The sequence below is a fragment of the Dama dama genome, chromosome 23 (assembly GCF_033118175.1).
Source record: "Dama dama isolate Ldn47 chromosome 23, ASM3311817v1, whole genome shotgun sequence".
NCBI classification, from domain to species: Eukaryota; Metazoa; Chordata; class Mammalia; order Artiodactyla; family Cervidae; genus Dama; species Dama dama.
This window is the reverse complement of record NC_083703.1, coordinates 33,893,199-33,917,500: the sequence shown is the minus strand read 5'-3', so window position 1 is coordinate 33,917,500 and position 24,302 is coordinate 33,893,199. Positions and strand designations below refer to the sequence as shown.

The 24,302-nt window shown below is 37.4% G+C and overlaps 1 protein-coding gene across 4 annotated transcripts in view; it reads right to left on the bottom strand.

Annotated features, from left to right (window-relative positions):
• The window catches only part of EPC1 (enhancer of polycomb homolog 1), a 95,152-nt gene that overhangs the window by 1,981 nt on the left and 68,869 nt on the right, over positions 1–24,302 (bottom strand). For 2 of the 4 annotated variants that reach the window (XM_061126326.1, XM_061126322.1), the window contains exons 3-14: positions 16,733–16,878; positions 16,122–16,328; positions 15,627–15,775; positions 14,345–14,504; positions 13,203–13,379; positions 13,033–13,122; positions 12,798–12,946; positions 10,728–11,080; positions 3,176–3,294; positions 3,009–3,095; positions 1,883–2,024; positions 1,412–1,775 (exon numbers count right to left, since the gene is read on the bottom strand). In XM_061126326.1, coding sequence (XP_060982309.1) covers positions 1,412–1,775; positions 1,883–2,024; positions 3,009–3,095; positions 3,176–3,294; positions 10,728–11,080; positions 12,798–12,946; positions 13,033–13,122; positions 13,203–13,379; positions 14,345–14,504; positions 15,627–15,775; positions 16,122–16,328; positions 16,733–16,878 — 2,143 coding nt within the window. The remainder of the gene's footprint in view (positions 1–1,411; positions 1,776–1,882; positions 2,025–3,008; positions 3,096–3,175; positions 3,295–10,727; positions 11,081–12,797; positions 12,947–13,032; positions 13,123–13,202; positions 13,380–14,344; positions 14,505–15,626; positions 15,776–16,121; positions 16,329–16,732; positions 16,879–24,302) is intronic. The other 2 variants (XM_061126324.1, XM_061126323.1) reach the window with 2 other exon arrangements.

The following is a 24,302-nucleotide window of genomic DNA, read 5'->3' as shown; positions in this document are numbered from 1 at the left end:
CAGCGATAAAGAATCCACCTGCAATGCAAGAGACGCAGGTTTGATCCCTGGGTCAGAAAGAGCCCCTGGAGAAGGGGATGACAACCCTCTCCAGTATTCCTGTCTGGGAAATCCCATGGACAGAGGAGCTGGAGGGCTACTGTCCACGGGGTTGCAAAGAGGCAGACATGACTGAAGTGACTGAGCACACATTTAAAGTTCAAAAGGAGAAAGGATGTTTGGGTCAGAAACTAATAGCTTTAGTCTGATGCTACAAAGCTTGCCCCCCTGCCCTGGGCCACTCCTAGCTGAGGACGTCTAGGGATCATCCTGGCATTCAACACAAAGTCCAGCCTCCTCCTACCACTAACTTTTCCAAATCTCTAGACAGACTAGTTACCTGTTAACCCCCAGTCACATCTGTATTTCCCAACTCTTTCTCCTCCTCCTCTTTGCCCAACCAAGATGAAATCTCATTTTCTAGAACATTCCCAGAATACCCTGGGTGTAAAAACATATATTAAAATTATAGCCACAATCTATACAATTAATGACAAGCATATAATGCTTTGTGACACCTCTAGAACAATTTTTACCTATTACCTACAATTCTATTATTTAACTTTCACACTTTCATGCTTGTCCTCTAACTAAACTGAAAACTCCTTGTCTTTCTCTTATTTTTTCACCCAAGTACATTGTAGACAGAAAGATTTTAATTACTGTTAATATTAAAACAGAATAGAGACTGGGCAAACATTCTAAACCATCTATTGAAATCTAAGAAAACATGTTAGCATAGTATAAAATAATGATGATTAAAAGTTGACCTGGCATGAATACTGTAACCCTTTACATTATTTACAGTATTTAGAGCAGTTTAGTGACTAGCCATGGTGGGTTCTATCAATTCTGTCCACTTGAAAAACTGTGGAAGAACTTATAAGCAAAAGAAACATTCTACAGAGAACTCCTTCCATCCAAAGGTGGAATAAAAGGTGAAAGTATTATAAGCTCTTATTATACAAAGAAAGTGATGTCCCAATTATAGATGCAATATTCACTATATGTCATTTAGTTCAAATTCTCAGCAATATGGAATTACAATATTTATCTGTTTAGTTCTTACAAAAATAAGGAATTCTCATCTGTGCATTTTTAATGTATACAAGGAAAAGAGCAAACAACACAGGGAATTCTCTGGCAGTCCAGTGGTTAAGAGTGTGCACTTACACTGCTGTGACTCAGGTTTAAGCCCTGGTCAGGGAACTAAGATCTCACAAGTCACAAGGCTTGGCCAAGAACAAACAAAAAACCCCCCAGAAAACCAGAAAGGAGAAACAAAACACAAAGAAATAAGTAGACAGCAGTGCCAGAGAACTTAAGTTAGATCTCTTATTCTCAAACACTTCACGCTTCAGTAACTACTCACCGTGGAACGGCATCTACAGAGGATGACGCCGGGACCTTGGAAACTTGACAGTTTGCTGCAGCAGCCAGCTTTAAGGCAGACGATGGGACAGCACTTAAAGTCCTAGGTATGTGTCGTGCATTTATGGGGGTGATAGAGTTTACAGTGGCAACTGATGAAGGTACAGTCAATCGAATGTTGTTCCCAATCAGAACCTGAGTTGTGGCGGAGTTGGCAGCGGTCGCCGGGTGACCCGGCGCACTGTGGGAACCCGCAGTCTGGGTCACGCTTGCAGGCTGCAGCAAAGCCGGCCCTGCCGTCGACGGACTCGTGTGGACAAGTGCTGTGGGTGTAGTACTACTGAGGTGTAAGCCCTTGTATACTCCTAGGGAAAAGGAAAGACACAGCTCAACAACTGCAACTTTGCTTTTGGTTTATCACTGACGTACGTCACAAAAACAATCACAACTGCTGACACGTCTTTCTCCCTACCTGAGGCTGGAAGGACGCCATTCACCCCAATTCCAAGCACCACATCCTCCTTCATCTTGAATCCCATCAGTTGTTCCGATGTCACCAAAGCAGAAGCAGCAAATTGAGCACTAGCAGAATCCAAAGTCTTGGAAACAAAACCCTACAAAGGCAAACACAGAGCAGAGCTAATCAGCATCACTTAGTTTCAAACGATTATTAAAGCTACACAGCTATACGCCCAAATCAGTCTGCATACAAATCAAAGTGGCAAACCACTGAAATATCTTCATTTCTTCTTGACAGTCATAAATTTGATTAATGTTCAAGTCATCTTGTAACTCAAGGATTATAAATTAAAAAATAAATTCTCTTTTGCTGTACATGGCATTTTGGACCTTAGTTCCCTGGGGATTGAACCAACACTCCCTGCATTGGAAGGTGGAGTCTTAACCACTGGACTCTCAGGGAAGTCCCAAGGATTATGGATTTTGATCTTCTTATGTGACAATATATAATATGAAATTACCAAAATAAACCTTTAAAATGTGGAAATGGTAAACCTCCAACATGAAATGCTGGACAAGAAACATGCTAGTAAAAAACATTTCAGTGATTTGCAATGAATCAATGCATGAATAAATTCATATAATGAATAAGTGAGTAGGCAAAATATCCTTCACCTAACTTAGACACATACATATTCAACCAAAGGCAACTAGGGGACAATAAGATAACTACCCCTTTAGAACAGAAGGAACAAAACATCAATCACATCCTAACCCAGCCTAGAAATTAAGAAGCCCCTTGAATTTTTTAAATGATATTTTCCTCTCAGATGTCTAGAGACACAAATCTCAGCCTTCCGTTAAGTTTTATAAATGTGTTTAAATGGCCAATATTTATCATGCTTTATGTTCAAAAGTGATTTAATAGTAAAAGAAGTTATTTTAGCGTAATTTTTAATACATTTTAAGAAGAATTAAAAGTTCTCCAGATAATGAGCTGGGTGGGGCTGTCAGTTAAAGAGGTACATTCACAGACTGCAAGATCAGGCTTGAAGACAGGGTCTCTATCTCATTTGACTACGCTTTTAAGTTTTACTTTTTTACAATAGGAAGCAGAGGGCGACAGCTTCTATACTCACCTGTAACGTTCTTTCTAAACCCTGTATAGAGTGGCTATGATGTAGATTCAGGCGAAAGCCACTTTTCTGCTGGTTAGATGCAAGGTTCTATGACAACAGTTGGTAATTAGAGATGAACTCTGGTGGGAAACAATGAGGGATAATCATAAGACAGACAAATCCCTCACCTGTGGCGTGGTGGTGGAGGAATTACTACTTGCTTGCTGTTGCTGAGTTTGTGCAAGCTGCTGTTTCTGCATGAGCGCCAGCTGCTGCTGATGTTGCTGGTATTGTTCGGCTGTAAATGCTGAACATAAAGTGAGAGAACACTTTATAGAAATGCACAGCTATCACACGCAACTTACAATACATGAAAACAAATTCAAGCATTTTAAAAAGTTTGCACAAAATGAAAGCACTTGAGCATCCTGTTAAAGATCACTTCTGAATGAGAATTTCAGCATTTTTATAACCACGCTTGACAAGAGTGGCTTGAGTTTAAAGAAAAATAAAGTGAAACTTTGAGTTGCACATGGCAAAGAGAAGTGCTCACTTCCCAAGCTTTGAAACCATTATTTTTTTTTGGTAAGCTGTGACACTTGTGCTAGACAGTGTAAAAGGTAATACCAGCTTTTTTCAACCGCATGTTGGAAAATTCAGCTTTGCACTGAGCTTGAGAAGAGATCCAATAATTACCATCTGGTGTCTTTATTTATTCATACTACTGTCCTAATCCATTCAGATGATCTCCAGCAGTTCTGTGCAGAAATACTAGCTGTTCTACATAGTTCTGAATTTTAGTCATTACAAGTATTTCCTCCATATGAAATATATGGTTGTTGGTTTATTACCTTTTTTTTTTTTTTTTAAAAGAACCCATCCTTTAAGTTTAACAGGAAGAAAAGAGGCTCCAAAGGTTAATTAATTTTCCCCACCCAATTAACCCACCTGGAAAAAATCCAGTCAATAAGAACGGAGTTGTTTATGTTGGCTTACTGTACAGAATGATGTCTGAGGAAAGACACTGTGTTATGCTACTTATGTTTGTCTATGGAGAGCTCAGTTCTAAAAAAAACAAACAAAAAAATGTTCATTTATTACCCCCCCAAAAAGTGTGTGCAGTTTTTAAAAAGGAAAACCTTTTTCTTTTTTTTTTTTGCCAATTAAAAAAAAAAAAAGAAAAAATGTACATACAATCACAACATCTGACTTTTAAGGCTTCTTTAAGAAGCCTGCGGTGTTTGGGTAAGAATTATTTTAGAACAGAAAAAAAAGGGTTAGCATGCATCCTCAGTCACTAGGGAATCTATAAACCATGCATATCCCTCAATCTAAGGTTTAATGTCTTCAAAACACTGTCAGCTAATTTGTTATCTTTAAAGATGTTTTGATAATTTATTTAGAATATTTCATCATCAAGTTTTGCAATTTTCACTTATAACTCATGAGAATCTTTATCCTCTGGGACAGAGTTTCTGCCTAGGACAACTAGAAAATACTTAGCTAGAAGTTAGAAATTCTACCATATTTTAAACAAATCAGAAAACTGTGACATAATATTTCAGAAAACCTCTGAAGTTACTAGTATTCACACAGACTTTTATACTTGAGCTGAACTAATTTCCTGGGTTACAAAGCCAAAAAATAATTTGTTGGAAAAACTCTACCATTCATTTTCCTATTTTTGGTGTTATAAATCTGTTTAGTTGATATATGTCCTTTGATGAGTTTCTTCTTGTTATTTAGTCAACTTGATTCTTTTGCAACCCCATGGACTGTGTCCCCAGGCTCCTGTACCCAGAGGATTTCCCAGACAAGAATACTGGAGTGGGTTGCCATTTCCTTCTCCAGGGGATCTTCCCGGCCCAGAGATGGAACCCATTATCTCCTGATTGGCAGGTGGATTCTTTACTACTGAGCCACTAGGGAAGCCCTGTTCCTTTTCCTACTATGCTGGTAATCCTCAGATCTGAACTCTGCAGGAAAAATTCTTTTTTATTGATAAAAGGATAATCCATAAATAGTGACATAAAAGCAAGTTTCTGTCAAAATGACCATTTCCATATAACAGAAATAAGTTAAATCAGAACTTAAAAAAATAAGGCTGCCTTGAAACAGCAATTATAATTAACATAATATTTAACTTTATGCTTAAAAAATTCCATAAAAAGCAACTGCTTAAAGCCAAAAAGACAATTGAAGTATTGCTAATATGTTTTTGCAACTTCTACTTTAATTTCCTAAGCTTGAGTGAGTTGCCTAAATCTTGAATTTCCTGGTAGGAGATGCTTAATAAACTTGAAAAAAAAAAAGATGACCATTACTGGAAGGTCACACACACCTAAAAAAGAATAATTTAGCATTCACTTGTAGAATAGCTCTGTGTTCAGAACTCCATTTATATGAACAAAAATATTCTTTTGCAGAACTTTGCTGGTGTTTGTGACTTAAAATTAGCAACATTAAGTCAGAAATAGATTTCAATAAAGGTTCCAAATATTTTACCCTATTTAAATCAACGTTTCAGTCCTCAGTCTCTGAGGGTTTTGTGAATTTCATTTTTTAAACAACTGTTAACTTCCTATACAGATCTAGAAATTTTTTAAAATGCAACCAACACTTTAGATCACTAACACTCACTGTGATTTTAGATCCCCATGTTAGCCTATTTCTTACATATCTCTATACTCCAGAGTCTAGTTATAAAAACTTCCCTGGACATTTCTGATAAATGTTCTAGAAGAAACGCAGAGTAACATATACGCCAGAAGTGATGGTAATAAAAAACATGGGTCTAGGGGCCAAGAGATCCTGATTTTTCTTTCATTCTCAGCTCTATCATAATTAGCTGAGTATACCTAAGGAAATTACTTAATCTTCTGGAGCTCAGTATGTTTACCTAAAATACACAAGTATTAAATTAGGTGATCATTAAAGTCCTTTTCAAGATATAACATGCTAAAGGGTTTTAGATTTCTTCTGAAAAGTAACAATTCCAATCCAAAAGGCTGTATGAATGAGTAGGAAAGCTTGGATAAAGGTCAGGTAATAAATTTAGGCAAATAAAAGCTTAACTGGGTTTCACATTGTTCCTTACACAGGAAACTAAGACGACCTTGGATGCCATTATAATTCAAAGCCTAACCAAATTCTAAGTGGAAATAAACCAAAACGACCATATTTCCCTAAATCTCTATCAAAAGGTTTTAGGTTATATGTCTACCTCTAGATATGGTGTGGTAGTCAAGTTTACAATTCACATGAAGAGGGACACGCTGGTCTGGTGAACAGATCACCAAACCTAGAATCAGAATCATTTCACAGAACCAAAAAATGTTAGATCAGGAGGGATTCCTGGTGATTTCCTCTATAACCTCATACTAAAGATGAAGAAAAACTTTCATCTGAGATCACAAGGATTTTAGTAGTGGAAACTACGTAACTACCCTGAAACCAATGAGATTTTAAATATAGAAAGAGACAAAAGTTTGTTTTAGATTTAATATCATTTACAAAATATAATCAGACGTTTTATGTAGCAACAACATGCATCATGCTTGTAGAGCCCAGAAACCACTGCTGTTCTGGTAGCTTCTAACAATTCTCTCAGGGTAGGAATTTAGATGAAATAATCTAAAACTTCATGAATCCACTTCTTATGCAAGGAACTATCATGTGCCAGGTACACCAGCCTGGAACAATCTGGTGTTCAGGCTACTGGCCTTTTAAATCACATTCCTATAGCTGGAGCAGATCAATGGAATAATTTTGGGGTGGTGTGGGGAGGGTGACAGATAATTTCAAAAAGGAAACAATTTCAAAATTTGAAAATTCAGTCTGAGGTGATGGATTCTAGGTTACCAGAATATACACTGTTTTAAAAACAAACCCAAACATCTATTTTAAAAGATACTCATCAATTAGAAATTTCTTTGAGCAATACAAGGCAGAAAATTACTTTAATGCAGGAGAGAGAGGTCACTTTAAAGAAATAAACATATCTGAAATGACTCCACACAGTATTACAGTATGACCCCTTAATCAGTAAGCTTGAATTAATAGTATGGAGGTCACAAGCACTTATCAGTTATCTAAAATACCCAATCTGAAAAACAAAAATTTGTTGTAATTCATTTGATAACAAACTACAACCAAACCTGAATTCATCTGGCTGCAAACGTCTTGAATATGAGATTCTATGTGGTCAAACTTACCAATGAGTGTGACTATTCTCGTACTTCACTACACAACTGTAGGACTATTAATGTGTTTTACTATGGGCACCACCCCAGACTCTGCTGAGCAAGTAATTCTGAGTTTTGAAACATATTTGGATAAGGATAAGGTCCTATATCCTTATGATGGTCCTATGTCCTATGTCCATCACCGACTCAATGGACATGGGTTTGGGTAGACTCTGGGAGTTGGTGAAGGACAGGGAGGCCTGGCGTGCTGCGATTCATGGGGTCACAAAGAGTTGGACACGACTGAGCGACTGAACTGAACTGAAGATCCTATAAATTTAAAAAATCTAGCAATGAAAACATTCAGTGTTCAAATCTAGTAACTGTCCTACAGTAAGATTAAAATTTTATGCGAACTAATAAAGGCCTACTACTGTTGAGCACAGAAAACTCTACTCAATACTCTATAATGACCTATATGTGAAAAGAATCTAAAAAACAGTGGATAAATGTATTAACACATGTAAAACCTTCAGTCTGCTGCACAGCAGAAACTAACACAACACTGTAAATCAACTATACTCCAATAGAAATCGAAAAAAAGATTTTTAATGCTACAAATAGAAGTCAACTGTGCCTCTGAGTAAGCTACAGGTTTGGAGGCTTAGAACCTACCCATCTAGCTACATATTCCCCACTGACTTACGGAATAAATCTATCCTGCAGATATGGGAGTTCAGAAAAATGATTTAAAATGCTGATAAAATTTCACAGAGAAACAGGAATTCAAATCCTGAATATATAATGGTGGTTTAAAAATCACTTTTCTATTTTCAGTCTTTCTGAATTAGAGTCCTTCCTAATTATGAAAAAAAGGTATTAATTCTGAATCTGTTATCCCTTCAAACACATGCAGATGAATAGTCATGCAACCAACACTAAATTTTCAAAGATTGTGTTTTTTTTTTTTCCTTTTGTCTGCACCTCATGGCTTGTGGGATCTTAGTGCTCTGGCCAGGGACTGAACCTCGGCAGTGAGAAAGTGTGAAGTCCTAATCACTGGACTGCCAGCAAATTCCTCAAGGACATTTTTGTAGATAAAAATATTAGAAAAATATACTTGAAAATTGTCCAAATCACATTTTAACTAAAGACTACTTAAAATACACGATTTATCCTTAAGTACCAAAATCTAGTCCGAGAAGTTCTAACACGGTGTCACCCTGCTGTACCATATTCAGGAGACCAAGCACTCGAGCACCTGACTACCCATCTGGCTGCATAGCTATGCGAAGCAAGCAAAAGACTCTGAGCGCTTGCCTACAGAAGCTGTGTGCTAGAGCTCATGCCCTGTGCTGAAAACGATGGGCTTCAGATGCCCTCATGTAGATTTCTATTTGGAAGTGAGAAGAGGCCCTTCTAAAGGATTATTTAGAAAAGGGATAATCAGGCCAGAGGGCATTACTCTGTCACAGCACACATATAAACATTAATATTTAAAACAACGATAGAATGATAAAAAAATGGCTAAACTGAAACCCACATATTTGGCTTAAAATAGCAGGCAAGTATATCAGCCGACTCGTATGTCACATAATGACTGGTTAAGGTCTAAAGTCAGTGTGGTAAAAATTAAGCCTAAAAAATTCCTTTAGAGAGTACCATGATGAGTCCATCTCCTTTCAATAAGTCCAACACAGCCAGTTTTTCCTCTGGCATCAGACTAGATCAGAGTTTCTGTGGCTGAATTCCAGACAGAGTAGTTTTGTTTGCGTTTAGGGGCTATGACAAATGAAAAACAAACTTTAAAACTACATCAAACGAGATGAGATGCTTAACAGAGGGTGAGGTAGCAATGCAGGCACTGATTCTGCAGAAGGAACAGACTCACTTCTCTCATTCCCAGAGGGCCTCACTCTTTTAGTTCAACTGTACTTAGAACCCTGTGTAACATCTGAACTGCTAAAGTTTTTTTTTCTCCAGGGGAATTCAATGAAGTTAAAGGTACACATGACATGAGTTCACTGTCATATACTTTACAGCGAAAAGCTTTAGGTTTCTGGAATATTCACAAACATGAAAGAACAGTGTTACCCTAAAGCAATTCTCTAAGTATACGGAAACATCGAAGAAATTTATGGGAAAATTGAGAACAATTAAGTGCAAGAGAAAACAAATGATAAACCCACCCATTTAATCTGATCACATATGTGGGGGAAGGAAATAATGGAAAGGAAAATTACACAGTTATTAAAGATTTTTTCAGCTAAATTTTCAGTAATACTACTGCTCCATATTCATCTTTTAACATTCATTGGCAAACATAAATCAAGTACGTGTTACATTATCAATGCTCACTTAAGTAGTATAGCAAAACAATTTATGTGAAAAAAAGATCATATAAGTAGCTATACAACTTTAAGAAGTGGAGAAGATCAGAAATTGATCGAACAAGCCAGTTTTCTACATCTAGTCTCAAAGAATTTTAAACAACTTAATCTTTATCAGGGAAACATATTATCAATTTATACTATTAAAATCTCTACATTCACACCATATAAGACTTTCATGCTGAAAAATCCTTTTGATTTTTAAGACTATAAAAGCAGAGAGAAACTGAATCTTCATGATATAGACTCCAAAATTAATGTGATTATAAGTAATCTATTAGGTAGGCCTCAGAATAATTTAGATTATCTTCTACTTGATTTCTGAAATGAGTTTATATTTCTTATGAGCTGAAAGACTTCCCTTTCATAGAAGTACTTTATTTCTAATCACAAAGAATATTAATTTATGGAACCTTTTCTGAATGTCTTTAAGGATATGAGGCACATTTTTAGGAGCCTTACCAGATAATTAGGGGGACAGAATAAATTATCTTTATATATTTAAATTATCTTTGTAAATATCTGCAGTAACAACTTTAACAGTGAATTTCTATAATCTTCATGCCTCAAACAACTGGCATTTGCTTTAAAATAGAAAACTAAAATTTGGGGAATATTTTAAGTAGATGGCATTTATATTAGACCCATTTCACAGTGTAGGCATAATGCTAAAGTACATATTATCTGAAATGTTTCCAGATTATCAGAATAATCCTTAAATTTAGATGTTCTCTGAAAAGTTAGTGTCCCTCTTATAAATTATTCTGAATGACGGTGTCAGCAGAGAAAGCGTGCCTATCTATCAAGTTGCTGGCTTACTTTAAAGCAGTCTAAGTAAAAGCCCAGAAAAGTGTCCACTATCAATTTACGGTCCATTTTCTTTCCATATTATTTGAAAACATAATAGCTGAATCTTGGTGGTTCATGAAGTGCAACAGGAAACAAATGCCATACATTATAAACAGCACTAAAATTCTTGGGTGTGCAGAAATGTTTAAATGAAGACACATGCACAATCGGGATTCAAATAAATACTTAAACCTAGATTTAAAAAAAATACTATTTTAAGAGAAGAGTTTTAGCTGTAAGAATAACAGACCACATAGTCGCAAAACTGATGAACCCGAGGCTTCTACAGAAACGCACATCAAAACGAATGAACGTACCAAAGTGTGCTGAACCACTGCTGCTTTTACTTTGCGTAGAGGTACTGCATGTCTGGGTCCCGGGTTGTGCTGTGCCTGTTCGATTTATACTCCTATACAATTTTCGACAGGAGAGTTCATCATTGTCACTGTCATGTAGGGATGGTGTCCGAGGCCTAAAATGCCGCCATCTACATGATTTGATATTGACGAGTATCTGACTGAGGTCTTTAGAGAAAGATTTGTCCGAGGTATTTGTTTCTGAGGTATTGGCAGGCTGATTGACTGGAGAATGTTGTGGTGAGGAAAGCATGTCCAGGTCCAGATGGCGAAACATGCCGTCGTAGTCTGAGTGCGCTCTGTCCAGTAAGACCCTGTTAAAAAATCAGTCAGAAAATGTATGTAGAACAGCTATTCAGAAATTAGACAAGAGTTTTTTTCTATCCCCTCCCCAAGTCCCCCAAAGCCATCTCATACCGAATATTTAAAAGCTATAAATTTGATTATTTCAGTATTTGGCTCTGTAGGCTAAACTCTCAATTTCTGTTAAGGTTCTTTCACTTTTTAAAGATTCGATTAGAGAAGAAAGTACTCCACCTTGAAGAATAAAGTATACTGTCCACCTTGCAACAGAAAGCCTTCTAACAGTACGTTACTGTCACCATACAAGAGAATTTGATCTTTCACTTCCATTACAAAGCACCAAAACATTTATGAAGCACTGCTAACATATCTGTTCCTTAAGCAAAAAGGCTTTTTTTGAGGGAGCAGGTAGGAGAAAAACAATAAAAATATGTGATCTTTGGATATTTTACACTATTGAAACTTCTTACAGACAAAATATTTGAAGACACCACTCAAGGATTTATTTTTACTTTATTTATATAAACTTTATAAATGAATCCATCTTAAAATGCTAACACTAACTAATGCTAGTATAGAATAAAATATAGCCAACATAGAGAACTTTTACTACTAATGATGAGGTTGAAAAAGCACGCAATAAAATGTGTCTTAGTGACTAGATAATTCTAAACTGACATGAAGTGATAACAACTGCAATTAAGATCAAAAATGAAAGAAACGTGTATCAGTCATTAACTTACTGTAAATTATACCCTTACGTTTCTTCCTGAAGGAACCTTGATCTGTTATGCCTTTTAATTTTTTTTCACTAATACCATACACGAGTCTTTCTTTTCCTTCGCTTTCATGTGTTTGGCAATCCCTCTCCTTCCCACACAGCTTCTCACCTAAAGACCTCCAGAGCATCAAGGACTCCATCAGGTCTAGACAAAGGCAGGTATCCTGACAAACTGAGGTCACGGTCAGGTCCCGCATGGAGCCAGGAGCCTTTCCTCTGATGAGTTAACTCAGTGTACTAGGTATATGACATTTCTTAGCCTATTTAATCCTTTTTCTCAGTATCTCCCAGAACTCCTAAAATAATTTCTGGTAATTTCTTTAATGCCACATGGGCTTCCCTGATGGCTCAGTTGGTAAAGAATCCACCTGCAATGCAGGAGACCCTGGTTCAATTCCTGTGTTTGGAAGATCTGCTGGAGAAGGGATAGGCTACCCACTCCACTATTCTTGGGCTTCCCTTGTAGCTCAGCTGGTAAAGAATACACCTGCAATGTGGGAGACCAGGGTTTGATCCCTGGGTTGGGAAGATCCCCCAGAGATGGGAAAGGTTACCCACTCCAGTTATTCTGGCCTGGAGAATTCCATGGACTGAATAGTCCATGGAGTCACAAAGAGTCGGACACGACATTTTTTTAATGTCATACAATTTATGTAATCATGATGTACACTTGCTTTCATCTACCTCTGAGGACAGATATCTGAGTTTTCAATCTTGAGAAGAAAAGCAGATCCATTAGAGAACCACTAGTTATGCATTAAAAGCTACTGCTATGTAACAGGTAGAAAGTGGCAAAGTATCTTCATCCAAAAAAACCCCAAAAAACAGTTAAGAAGAGCAGGTGGGAACAAATGAGCTCTTTGGAAGGATCACCTCATTTTAAACTTTTGCCTGCCTCCATCATCCCCATCTGAGACATCCCTCTGCTAGGAGCAGAGATGCCTCACCTTCCACCGCGCCCAACCCGTCTTCGTGCAAATCCGATGCACCGCTGGGGCACGGTCAGGGTGGTCAGGCAGTATCGGTATCGTACATCCCCTATTCCTCCATCGCTAGGACTAGTCCAAGGCCAGTTGCCAGTTTGGTCTAAGTGAGGCTTAAAAAGAAAAATCCGAATTATTATTTATTTTTTGTCAACTAAAGGTAATCAGTTTGTTATTTACAAAGACAATCCACACTTACAGCGTAGTACTGACAGCCTGCCTTCCTTCGGAAAGCAAAAGGGCCATCGGGATCATTCTCTTCCTCAGCTTCTGAAGAGCCAGACAGAACCTTTAAATAAAAGGCAGTGTGTCAGATCATGTGCCTTCCTATGTTCCTCATCTGCATTCAGAGAAAATCCTTGCACTTACCTGGGAGAGAGGCTCTTCGTCTGAGCTGGGGAAGTCATACTGGTTCAGGTCTTTAGCGTTGAAGACTGGCAGCGTGGTGGGGCTGGCCTGTTGAGGAGCAGCAGCAGCAGACGAAGGTAAGACTTTGGGCTTCTTTTCATATTTACGTTTAGGTCGGATAAGATCGGCCTTATCTTGCTGCAATACAGTCATGAATTAAACACCAGAAACCATGGTCAACAAACTCAAAGTTTGGGGGAAGTTTTAAAAATAAGTTTACTGCTAACATGAACTCATAGGAGATATAAGACCCTTACATCTTGTCATTTTCTAATGTAAAAGTCTTAGAGGTTGTTCTCTGTGAAAACATGAGTATGTTCCTACAACCTAAACATCCTAAAATACTTTGCTTCAATTAAAGTAAAAAGAAGAGAAGCTCTCCTGAAATCCTTAAACTACAATTAGTATTTACTGTTGGCTTTGATATCTTTTTCTTAACTTTCTACAAAAATTCTAGGAGAGAATTTTTTAAAAGGAACTTTTAGTCTTCATCCTAAAGAATTAACAAATCAACACTGGGAAAGTAATAATGAGAACATATACACAAAACAAGCTTCAGGTAACTGTTAACATAGTGAAAACAAATCCATAGTACTGAGGCATTAAAAAAATAAAGAGTAGTAAAGACTTGCTAGCTCTACAATGAAAGCAAATGGTGAGCAGTTTTAAAGGATAAAGATATGAAATCACTAAAGCGGGAAACAACACAGGGATAATATACACAGGCAAGAGTGAGGAATACAGCTGCACGTCAGAAATACACATGGCCGGGGAGGGCAGAAGTGAGGAGAGATATGAATCTGAGGAGGAGGCAACAGGCAAGGAAGATCAGAGGCAAAAGTGGTATTTGGTAGGAAGAAACAGATCATGGCAAGTATCTTGCTTGTGTAAATATGCTAAGTATTTATATCAAGCTTTATGAAGTTTATGGCACTATGGTTTTTAAAGAAAAGTTAATGAAACTATAAGGTATCTCTCTTTACAATTTCTACTGCTATATCTATAGACCAGTCTTAAAAACTGGCTTTCATGGTAGAGTTTATAAACAAATTCCTCCTTTTTACTCTGATTCTAATGATAAAAATCACAAACATTTTGATCACCTTATTAACTTTAAATTCCTTCACGTCCATCGCCTCCTGGTGTTTGAACTGACTGCTGTTGGCGATGGGGATGAGGGGAATGGTGTACGTGGGCTTCACTGGCTGCCTCTGAGCCATGACCTCAGACATGATCTCCCCACTGTAGTCACCCAAATTATACCTGAAATGGTAAGAAAAGGTTTAGAGTTAGTTCTTGTAAGCACTTACCGTCATGATGACTAATAACTAACTCAGATATTAACTATAACCCTGATGAAACTTAAGGTAAGATTACAGGTAAACTACTTGATGAATGCTTATTAAAAGTAAAGATTATGTAATTCCTATTGCTTCTTTCTTTTACTTTTTGGCTCATGGCTTTATCATGCCACCATTAACAGATAACCATGGCCGGGGAGAGGGGGATTTAATTTTAACATAGCAATTCTGGTGACAGCTTTGGTGGAGATGTTGCAATTCATGCCTGAAACGGTACAGAGGAACTTTCTGCTAATTTGAATTGCTGTGCCATAAAACTAATTTTTCTGTAATGAATCATAAGAAATTGAATAGTGATTTCCTTTGGGAATAGAGACCTGGAAACAGGGCAGTGTAGCCTGAAGTTTTCACTGTGCTTCTGCTGAAGGATTGTGTGTGTGTATTTAGTCGCTCAGTCGTGTCCAACTCTTTTGCAACTCCATGAACTGTAGCCTGCCAGGCTCCTCTGTCCATGGGATTTTTCAGGCAAGAATACTGGAGTAGAATGCCACGCCCTCCTTCAGGCGATCTTCCCAACCCAGGGATCAAACCTGCGTCTCCTGCATTGCAGGTGGATTCTTTACTGTTGAGCCACTGGGGAAGCCGCATTGAAGGATTATCTAGGTATTAAGATTATATGGGCCTTTCCCCCATCCCTGTTTTATACTTTTCTGTTAAAAATCTCAGCAAGTGTTAAGAAAAAATTCAGTATCATTTAGTAAACAAAATAAAAACTTTAGAAGTGACAAATGTTCTCTCCCTCGCAGCTCTGCACTAACTCAAGTAAGTGTAAATGAAAATGATTTTGAAATGGAAGTATCCTACATGACAATTTTACTGAACCAGTCACTTTAAAAGTGAAACTAGAGAGAGGAAGGCATGTAAAATTACACAAAATACATCAACACCACATATTTCAACAGTCTCTAACTATTATTAAAAGAATGTATTTCTGGAGTTACAGAAAACTGCTTAGGAAATAAATGACTTCTACACAAAATTCTAATGGTGCCATGCTTCTCATGCTATTAAAACATACTTTTACCTCTTTTCCATAATTTCCAGTGTTAAGTGCAATAGCTCTCTTTTACTTTTTTCTCTTCTTTTTATCATCTCTAGAATAGTAACAGCCCGGCTCAGGTCTCGACGCAGCTTAAGCATTTTTTCATAAGAGGCTTCATCATTTTTGCGATTCTGCAAGTATGAATTTGTTTGTTTAATGTCAGTAAGCATTTCTAAGTATAGCTGGTGACATATAAGAGTATATATATATTTGAAAAGTGAGATTAGAATTTAAAGACACTGAAAGGGAACATGGATCACCAGGAAATCAATTTTGAATATGGTTTTTAATGAAACAACATAAAAAATATATCACTAATAACTCAGTAATGAATTTAAAGACAGATTCATTTTACATTATAAAATGTAGAAAGTCTGTCTAAACACAAAACAGGTTTCTGATGCTGAGGCATTTATAACTATAAATAAATTTTCTTACATCAAAAAAATTACAAAAACTCTCCCCAGGTTTTCTTACTTTCCGAGTCTGCATTTTTTCAGTTCGTCTTCTAAAAGCCACATAAGGATCATTTGTGCTCGAACCATCTCGCTTCTCTTGTTTTACTGATGGGATAAGAGACGGACCTCGACAGTTTTTTCTCTTTTTAATCCAGTATTCATAAACTTCTCTAATTAATTCATCATCTTCTTTTAGCAGTAGTTTGGCTTCCTGCAGACTGACTGGCTAAATGTAAAATCATTATGTCATTTTCACATAATACAAAGAAAAGGTTCAAAAGTACTTCTAATTTAAATGACAATAATCAGAATAATAGTATTAACAATAGCAAATATGCTGAGTACCTTGTACATGTCAGATAATGAGCTAGATGCTTTATGTAAATTATTGTATTTAATTTTCACAACAATGCTGTAATGTTTATCATCTCTGTTTTACAGATTGGGACACAGACACACATAGAAATTTAAACCTTCTACTGAAGGTTATATAGCCTAGAAATGGACAGAGATATGAATTCAAGCTTGCAGAGCCTGCTCACTTACCCTCTTCCCAACTTTACACTGTTTTCACACAAAGAGATATTTATATATATATACACATTCATTAAATATACAATGAAGCTGTACCTGCTGACCACTGCCTTTTTCTAGACGGTCAATCATCTCCTCAAATTGCAATGGGCAGATGTCCATTTTCTTCTTCAGTTTATTCACAAATACTTCATCTTCAGAATCCAAATCATAATCGGGCTGCTCAGCATCCAAACTAAAAGCTGACAGAAGAAACCACACGCGATCATTTACCGCGTGGAAACGCGGACAGAAAACCTCTCACTGATATCTGGGTTATCTCTAGGGAAACAGGGAAGATTTTTAAAAATATTTTGTTTTCAGACTTGAAAACAATCTAAGTTTCCTGCATTTAAAGTTTAAGAAAGAAGACCATCTTTACTGTTAAAAGCGATAAAAGATTGGCTGTGACCTGTGACCCCACCCTACAAAGCAAAGTAGAAGCCCACTAGTAAAAGCAGAAAGAGATTGTTGAATGTGCTGGGCTGAACTGAACAAAAATTCTGTAGCTCAAAAATTGATAAAACATCAGCAATTTCATGGGATTTGATACCATAATAGAAGGATAAGGTTTTTAAGTAAGATTGTTTCTAGAATACTTAAATCCTATTTTGTAAATTATTTAACCGCTTCACTGACAGCTCGGGGGTGGTATTTAAAGCTGAAGTGCTAGCCACTGCCAATAAGGGTAACAGCTGTCAGTGAGCTCGTTCCTGCTGAGGTTTGTTCCCTCATGAGAATCATTGTCATGGTGAGAGAAATGGGAAGTTTTCTTTCAAGGAAAATTTCCCTTTCAAAATTTGTCAAGATTTGGAAAAAAAAAAAGGCAAGAACCATTCCTTTATACTATACCGTGAAATGTTGTTCAATTACTTTGCAAAATTAAACTAGTTTGATAATAATGTAAGTAAAATATTAAGAAGCTTGATACCGAAATCTGTCTCATACCTTTTCCTTCCTTTAACAGTTCCTCCTAAGTTCCCACCACCTTCAAACCCACAACTGTGCAACTGTATGAGGTCCTTTTTGACGGGCCTTGCTAGTCTCATCTGCACATTATGACCCAGCAACATCAAATTCCGTTTGTTTCAAACAGCAGGCGCCTCTTTCCCTGTCTTCAGGCCTTTATATTAGCTCTTTCCTGCCTGGTCCACCAGACAAATGACTCATCCAAAACTCAACCTGACATCAACTCCTGTGGAATCCTTTCTGGACTGCTCCCCTACCCAATAAGTGGCTCCTAACTATTTTATCTTTTTTAGAAGTTATGAACCCTCTCTCTCCAGAAAAACATGGTGTAAACATATAGTATTTTACGTAAGTTATTAGCTGAAAATTCAAATGTCCTTAAAACAGCTTGTGGCACTAAGGTTAAAAATTTCTGTTCTAGATCACTCCCCTTCTTTTGTACTACTGTTACACATACTTTACAATCTTACTTGCTAAACATTCGAATACGCTCAATTTTCTTGAGTGGAGGGATTGTATCTCATTTATTTCTGTCACACTGAACACTCAACTCTCGGTCCTCACCAGGGTCTCACATCTAGAGGCACACGATGTTCATCTGTTTCTCATAAGTGGTCATAATTTTGATCACCAGTCAAGAAAGTGCCCAATATTCCACTGTGTATCTCCGGCCCATGCCCCCCTCCACCATCCCGTAACTAATAAGCAGTTTGTGGGGAGAGCTTAAGGCCATGCAAATACCCTGCTCCTCATCAAAAATTTCCTCTTAGGTACATACACTGGTGATTCTTGTGTGAGTCAGTCTTGATCATATAATTGCAAAAATTATTTTCTGGGTTTCTCTGAATTTTAATTTTTTTAAAAAAACTTTTATTTTGTATTGGGGCATATAGCTGATGTGATAGTTTCAAGTGGACAGCGAAGGGACTCAGCCACACATATGCATGTATCCATTCTCCCCCAAACTCCCCTCCCATCCAGGCCAACATAAAACACTGAGCAGAGTTCTTTGTGCTATAGAGTAGGATCTTGACAGTTATCCATTTTAAATATAGCAGTGTGTACATGTCCATCCCAAACCTCCCAACATCCTTCACTCCACCATTCTCTTCGCCACAGCACCATTCAGCTCTTGGCTGGCATTCTCTACTGTAAAACCGTGAGACTAGTCTTCTCCACCACTTAGCACTGTTTATTACCAGTATGGAACTCAGGAATTTCTACTTTTACAATGGTTCACAATTCATTACTGTACTATAGTTGACTATTCCATTGCTTAAAACGACCCCAAACTAGCCAGCAGAAACTCCGATGTCCTCCTGTGATATGCCTCTGCCATTTTTGTGAGTTCTTAATTTCTGGCATAACGAGATGTTCAGGTTTATCTTGACTTACCCTCCCCCAGCCCTGGGATCAGCCATCTCTCCACATATTCTTGGTCCTATTTAATGGTTACGGACCAGGGAATAGGTGTTAGATGTGCTTATTGCTACTGAATATTTTTGCTTCTTGGCTTTACCAGTGGACAGAACCAGAAATGCACAGATCTGTATCTTTACACACACACATACACACATATTCAAATATACAACAAGACTGCCTTTTAAAAGAGATTTCCTTTGAGGATTACCAAGAGAATCTTGAGACTCAAATCCGAAGGGAAGGGAGGAGAGATTTGTTCCTGCCTATTCTGAGAAGGCAATGGCACCCTACTCCAGTACTCTTGCCTGGAAAATCCCATGGACGGAGGAGCCTGGTGGGCTGCAGTTCATGGGGTCGCAAAGAGTCAGACATGACTGAGCGACTTCACTTTCACTTTTCACTTTCATGCATTGGAGAAGGAAATGGCAGCCCACTCCAGTGTTCTTGCCTGGAGAATCCCAGGGATGGCGGAGCCTGGTGGGCTGCCGTCTATGGGGTCGCACAGAGTTGGACACGACTGAAGCGACTTAGCAGCAGCAGCAGCAGCAGCATTCTGGACAGAACTGTTTTGTCCTTTCTTACAGTGTGAATAAGAAAGAAGTCCTAGCTGTACAATCTCAGTTCTGTTCAGCCGCTCAGTTGTGTCCAACTCTTTGCAACCCCATGGACTACAGCACGCCAGGCCTCCCTGTCCATCACCAACTCCCAGAGTCCACCCAAACTCATGTCCATTGAGTCAGTGATGCCATCCAGCCATCTCATCCTCTGTCATCCCCTTCTCCTCCTGCCCTCAATCTTTCCCAGAATCCAGGGTCTTTTCAAATGAGTCAGCTCTTCGCATCAGGTGGCCAAAGTATTGGAGTTTCAGATTCAACATCAGTCCTTCCAATGAACACCCAGGACTGATCTCCCCTAGGATGGACTGGTTGGATCTCCTTGCAGTCCAAGGGACTCTCAAGAGTCTTCTCCAACACCACAGTTCAAAAGCATCAATTCTTTGGTGCTCAGCTTTCTTTATAGTCCAACTCTCACATCCATACATGACCACTGGAAAAACCATAGCCTTGACCAGACGGACCTTTGTTGGCAAAGTAATGTCTCTGCTTTTTAATATGCTGTCTAGGTTGGTCATAACTTTCCTTCCAAGGAGTAAGCGTCTTTTAATTTCATGGCTGCAGTCACCATCTGCAGTGATTTTGGACATCTAGAAGCTTCCAGATCACCAATCAAAAGAGAAACAACATTAAGACCCTTTGGACCAGGAGATGTTGAATAACACTCTCAAATAGCTGAGGAAGTATCAACAGTTTGGAAATAAAGCAGGGGATAATAGTTTTAAAACAGGTTTCTTCCTTCACTGCTCTGATAGGATAAAAGGGAGAAAATTATGGTCTCTTTCCTAAACCTATGAAAGACAAGAATAACGTTGAGATAGTCCAAATAAATGTTCAATGAAATGTTAACAGATAACGTGTAAAGAATACATTTGAAAAATGCTGAGTTAAAATAAACTTTCCTTTTTAACTGCAAGGTTCCCACAGCCTACAAACAGAATAATATGTATTATAACTCTGGGGTAGAGAGGGAAATATAACATGCAATCATTCTCAAATGTTTCTAATCACTACTTTTTAAGGCAATACTATCACCTTGAAAACTCCAAGGAATAGTCTGTGTAAACATTAGCTTAAGAGTTTTATAAAATAGAAATTATAAGAATTGAAATGAACCAGTCTATATACATAATTTGATACAATGTACCCTTCATAAGCAATGTATTAGACTACCTGGCATTCAATGCTCAATTTCAATTTGCAGAAATTTATAATATAACTAGCCTTTTCTTGTGTATTGTATTATATTAAAAGTCAATATCAATTTTAAAAAAATTAACATCACTTTTACACAATCTCTTCCAGAAAATAAGTAAGAGGAAATACTACCTAACTTGCTTTATGAGGCCAATATTACTCTGATACCAAAACCTGACAAGACAGAGCACACATTCGCAAAAAGATTAACAATATCTTTCACGAATTTAGATGGAAAACTTCTCAATAAAATCCCACCCAACAGTGTATGGAGAAAACACACACACACACACGCACACACACATACACACACACACACAGCCAAATGTGATTTATTCCAGGTATTCAAGGCTGGTTCAATATTTGACGACCAACCAAGCAACCCATCAAATCAGAGGATAAAGAAGGGCGGGGCAGTGGGGGGGGGCGGGGCATGGCGGGAATCACATGACCATCCCATGACCTTATTAACTGATGCAGGAAAAGCAGCTGACAAATTCAACAGTTAGGATAAAAACTCCCAATACACTAGGAATAGAGAACTTTCTCAAACTCCTAGAAGCAACTACAAAAAACCTCCTTCAGGTGACATAATGCTTAATGGTGAAAGACTAAATTTTTTCCCTTAAGATCAGGAACAAGGCAAGGATGTCTGCTCTCACCATTCTTACTTTAACACTGTATTCAAGTTCTAACTATTATACTAAGGCAAGAAAGAGAAATTAATAACATACAGGTTGGAAAGGGAAAGCAAAACCATTTCTATTTGCAGGCTATGACATGATTTTTCTCCACTTAGAAAATCCCAAAGAACCTGCAAACATCTTCTAGAACTAACATGCAATTTCAGTTAAGGCCACAGGACACATGCTCAGCATACAACTGAACTGCATTTTTGCATACTGACAATAAACAGGTGGAAACAAAAATCAAAAGTGCAATACCATTTTCACTTATGTCAAAGAAAACAGGTATAAATCTAAAAAAAAAAAAAAATTTGTACCAAAACACCATGGATCTTCATGATGAAAATTATAAAGTGTCATCTAAAGAAATCAAAGACCTAAATACTTGGAGTCATATTGTGGTCATGGACTAGAAGACTCAACACAGAAAAGATGTCAATTTTCCCTACAATGATCTATAGATTTAAACACAATTCCTACCAAAATCATAGCAAGTTTCTTTGCAGATACAAACTTGTTCTACTGGCACTTTTAGGGAAATCTTTACAGGGAAAAGCCCTAGAATACCAACACAATCTCGGGGGAAAAAAGGAGGAAGCATTTCCCTATGTTAAGGATTATCATACAGCTTCAGTAACCGAGATAGCGGTGCTACCTCGGGATAAACACAGGGATCAGAGGAGTAGAATACAGACCCACAAACAGAGCTGCAACAAAATGCATAACTGATTTCTGCTGAAGAAACAAAAACAATCAACGAGGAGGGAACACTTTTTCAAAAAATAGTGTTGGAGCAATTAGATACCCAGAATAGGGAGTGGGGGTACACACTGTGACCTAAACCTCACAGTCAAAATAGATCACACACTTAAATGTGAAACTGTGAAACTTCTAGAACAGGTCATAGGAAATCATCTTTGGACCCTGGGCAAAACAAAGACTATTCTTGGAGTTGATACTAAATGGATCTCATCAAAATTAAAAACTTCTACTCTGTGGAAAACTCTTAAGAGAATGAAAAGACAAATTACATACCGGAACAAAATATTTCCAAGTCACATATGACAAAGACTTGTGTCTACAATACACAAACAAAACAAAATCCTCAAAACTTAATATTAAAACAATCTAAAAATATTAAGTAAGACATGCACAATCTTCACCAAAAAGGATATCTAGATGGCAAAAAAACACATGAAAAGATGTTTAACATATTAGTCACTTAGAAAAAAACAAATTTAAAGTACAGTGAGACATCAGTGCATACCTACTAGAACGGCTAAAATTAAAAAGTGATAACCTCAAATGCTGACAAGGATAAAGGAGAAACTGGATCCCACATACACAGCTGATGATACTGCAAACAGGTATAGCCTTCTGAGATACAGAGTAGACATTCTTGTCAAACTAAAAATGGATGACCCAGCAACTACACTATAGGTATTTAACACAGATAAGTAAAGATTTATGTTCACTCAAAAATCTGTACATGAATGTTCAGAGCAGCTTTATTTGAAATACTCAAAATCTGGAAACGACCCAGTGTCTCGCAGTGAGTGAGCAGTGCAACCTGCTGCAGTGCATGTTATGGAAGACTGCTCAGGAAGAGAAAGGAAGGAACTACTGATATATGCAACAGCTTGAATGAACGTCAAGGAGGCTATGCTAAGAGGAAAAAAGTCAGTCTCAAAAGGATATACATTGATAATTCCACTCATGTTACCTTCATCAACAAACATAATTACAAAGATGGAGAACAGACGAGTGGTTGCCAGAGGCTAGGAGTGCATTTAAAGGAGCAATAAGGTAGAGTCTTATGGTGATGGTATAACTGAGTATCTTAATTGTGGTGGTGAATATACAAGGCTTCACATATTCTGTGAATCTATAATCATGCAAGACAATGTTAAAAGAAACTCAAAGTCAGCTAACACTCACTTGGCTGACAGTGTTTATAAACTTTCCAATGTAATATGTCTAAATTTGTACTGATGAAAAACATTTTTTTCCCAAATAATTTACAATTCTGCTTCCATTTTATTACTGTTATTTGATTATAATGTCAGCAGAGTCAATGCCTTTTTAAATATAGTACCTTTTGACTTTTCTGACCACAATTTAACCCACAAGCTACCAATAAAATGGAATTTGTGAATTCTAATCATCAACAGAAAAGCACCTATTTGTAAAACAAGCATTTGAAGCTTTTTTCCTGATAGTAATGATAATGTAAATTGAGTAACATAATTTTATCTTGCTCCATCCTGTTTTAACCTTATAGATACATTCATGAAATAATACAGCCAGTGGCTGTGGAATGCAATGTGGTCCCGGTTAACATATACAGCAAGGATCCACTCTGGAATTTCACACTGACATGATTTTCCAGAGAACTACAGTTTCAGGTCCTATTATTGGTAAACTTTGTTTAGAATGTCTGTGTTTTATATGTAATTAAACACAAGTAGGCAAGAAAAACATATGCCATTTGTTTGGTTTACTTCAAAGTAACCTTTAATAAACTGGAAAAAAATTTTTTTCTAAAGGAAAATTTTTTTTCCTAATGGGTGCAAGCTGGAGGTAAAGGTGAAAACATCACAAGTTAAAAACATCAGACGTTAACACAGAGCTGGTCAGAGTCAACACGGGCATGTTTACTTGTGGTTTTCATATTTAAGAAATAGTTTTTAAAAAAGGCTTAGAATCCAGGACAAAGATTAGACCATATGGAGAAAAGGT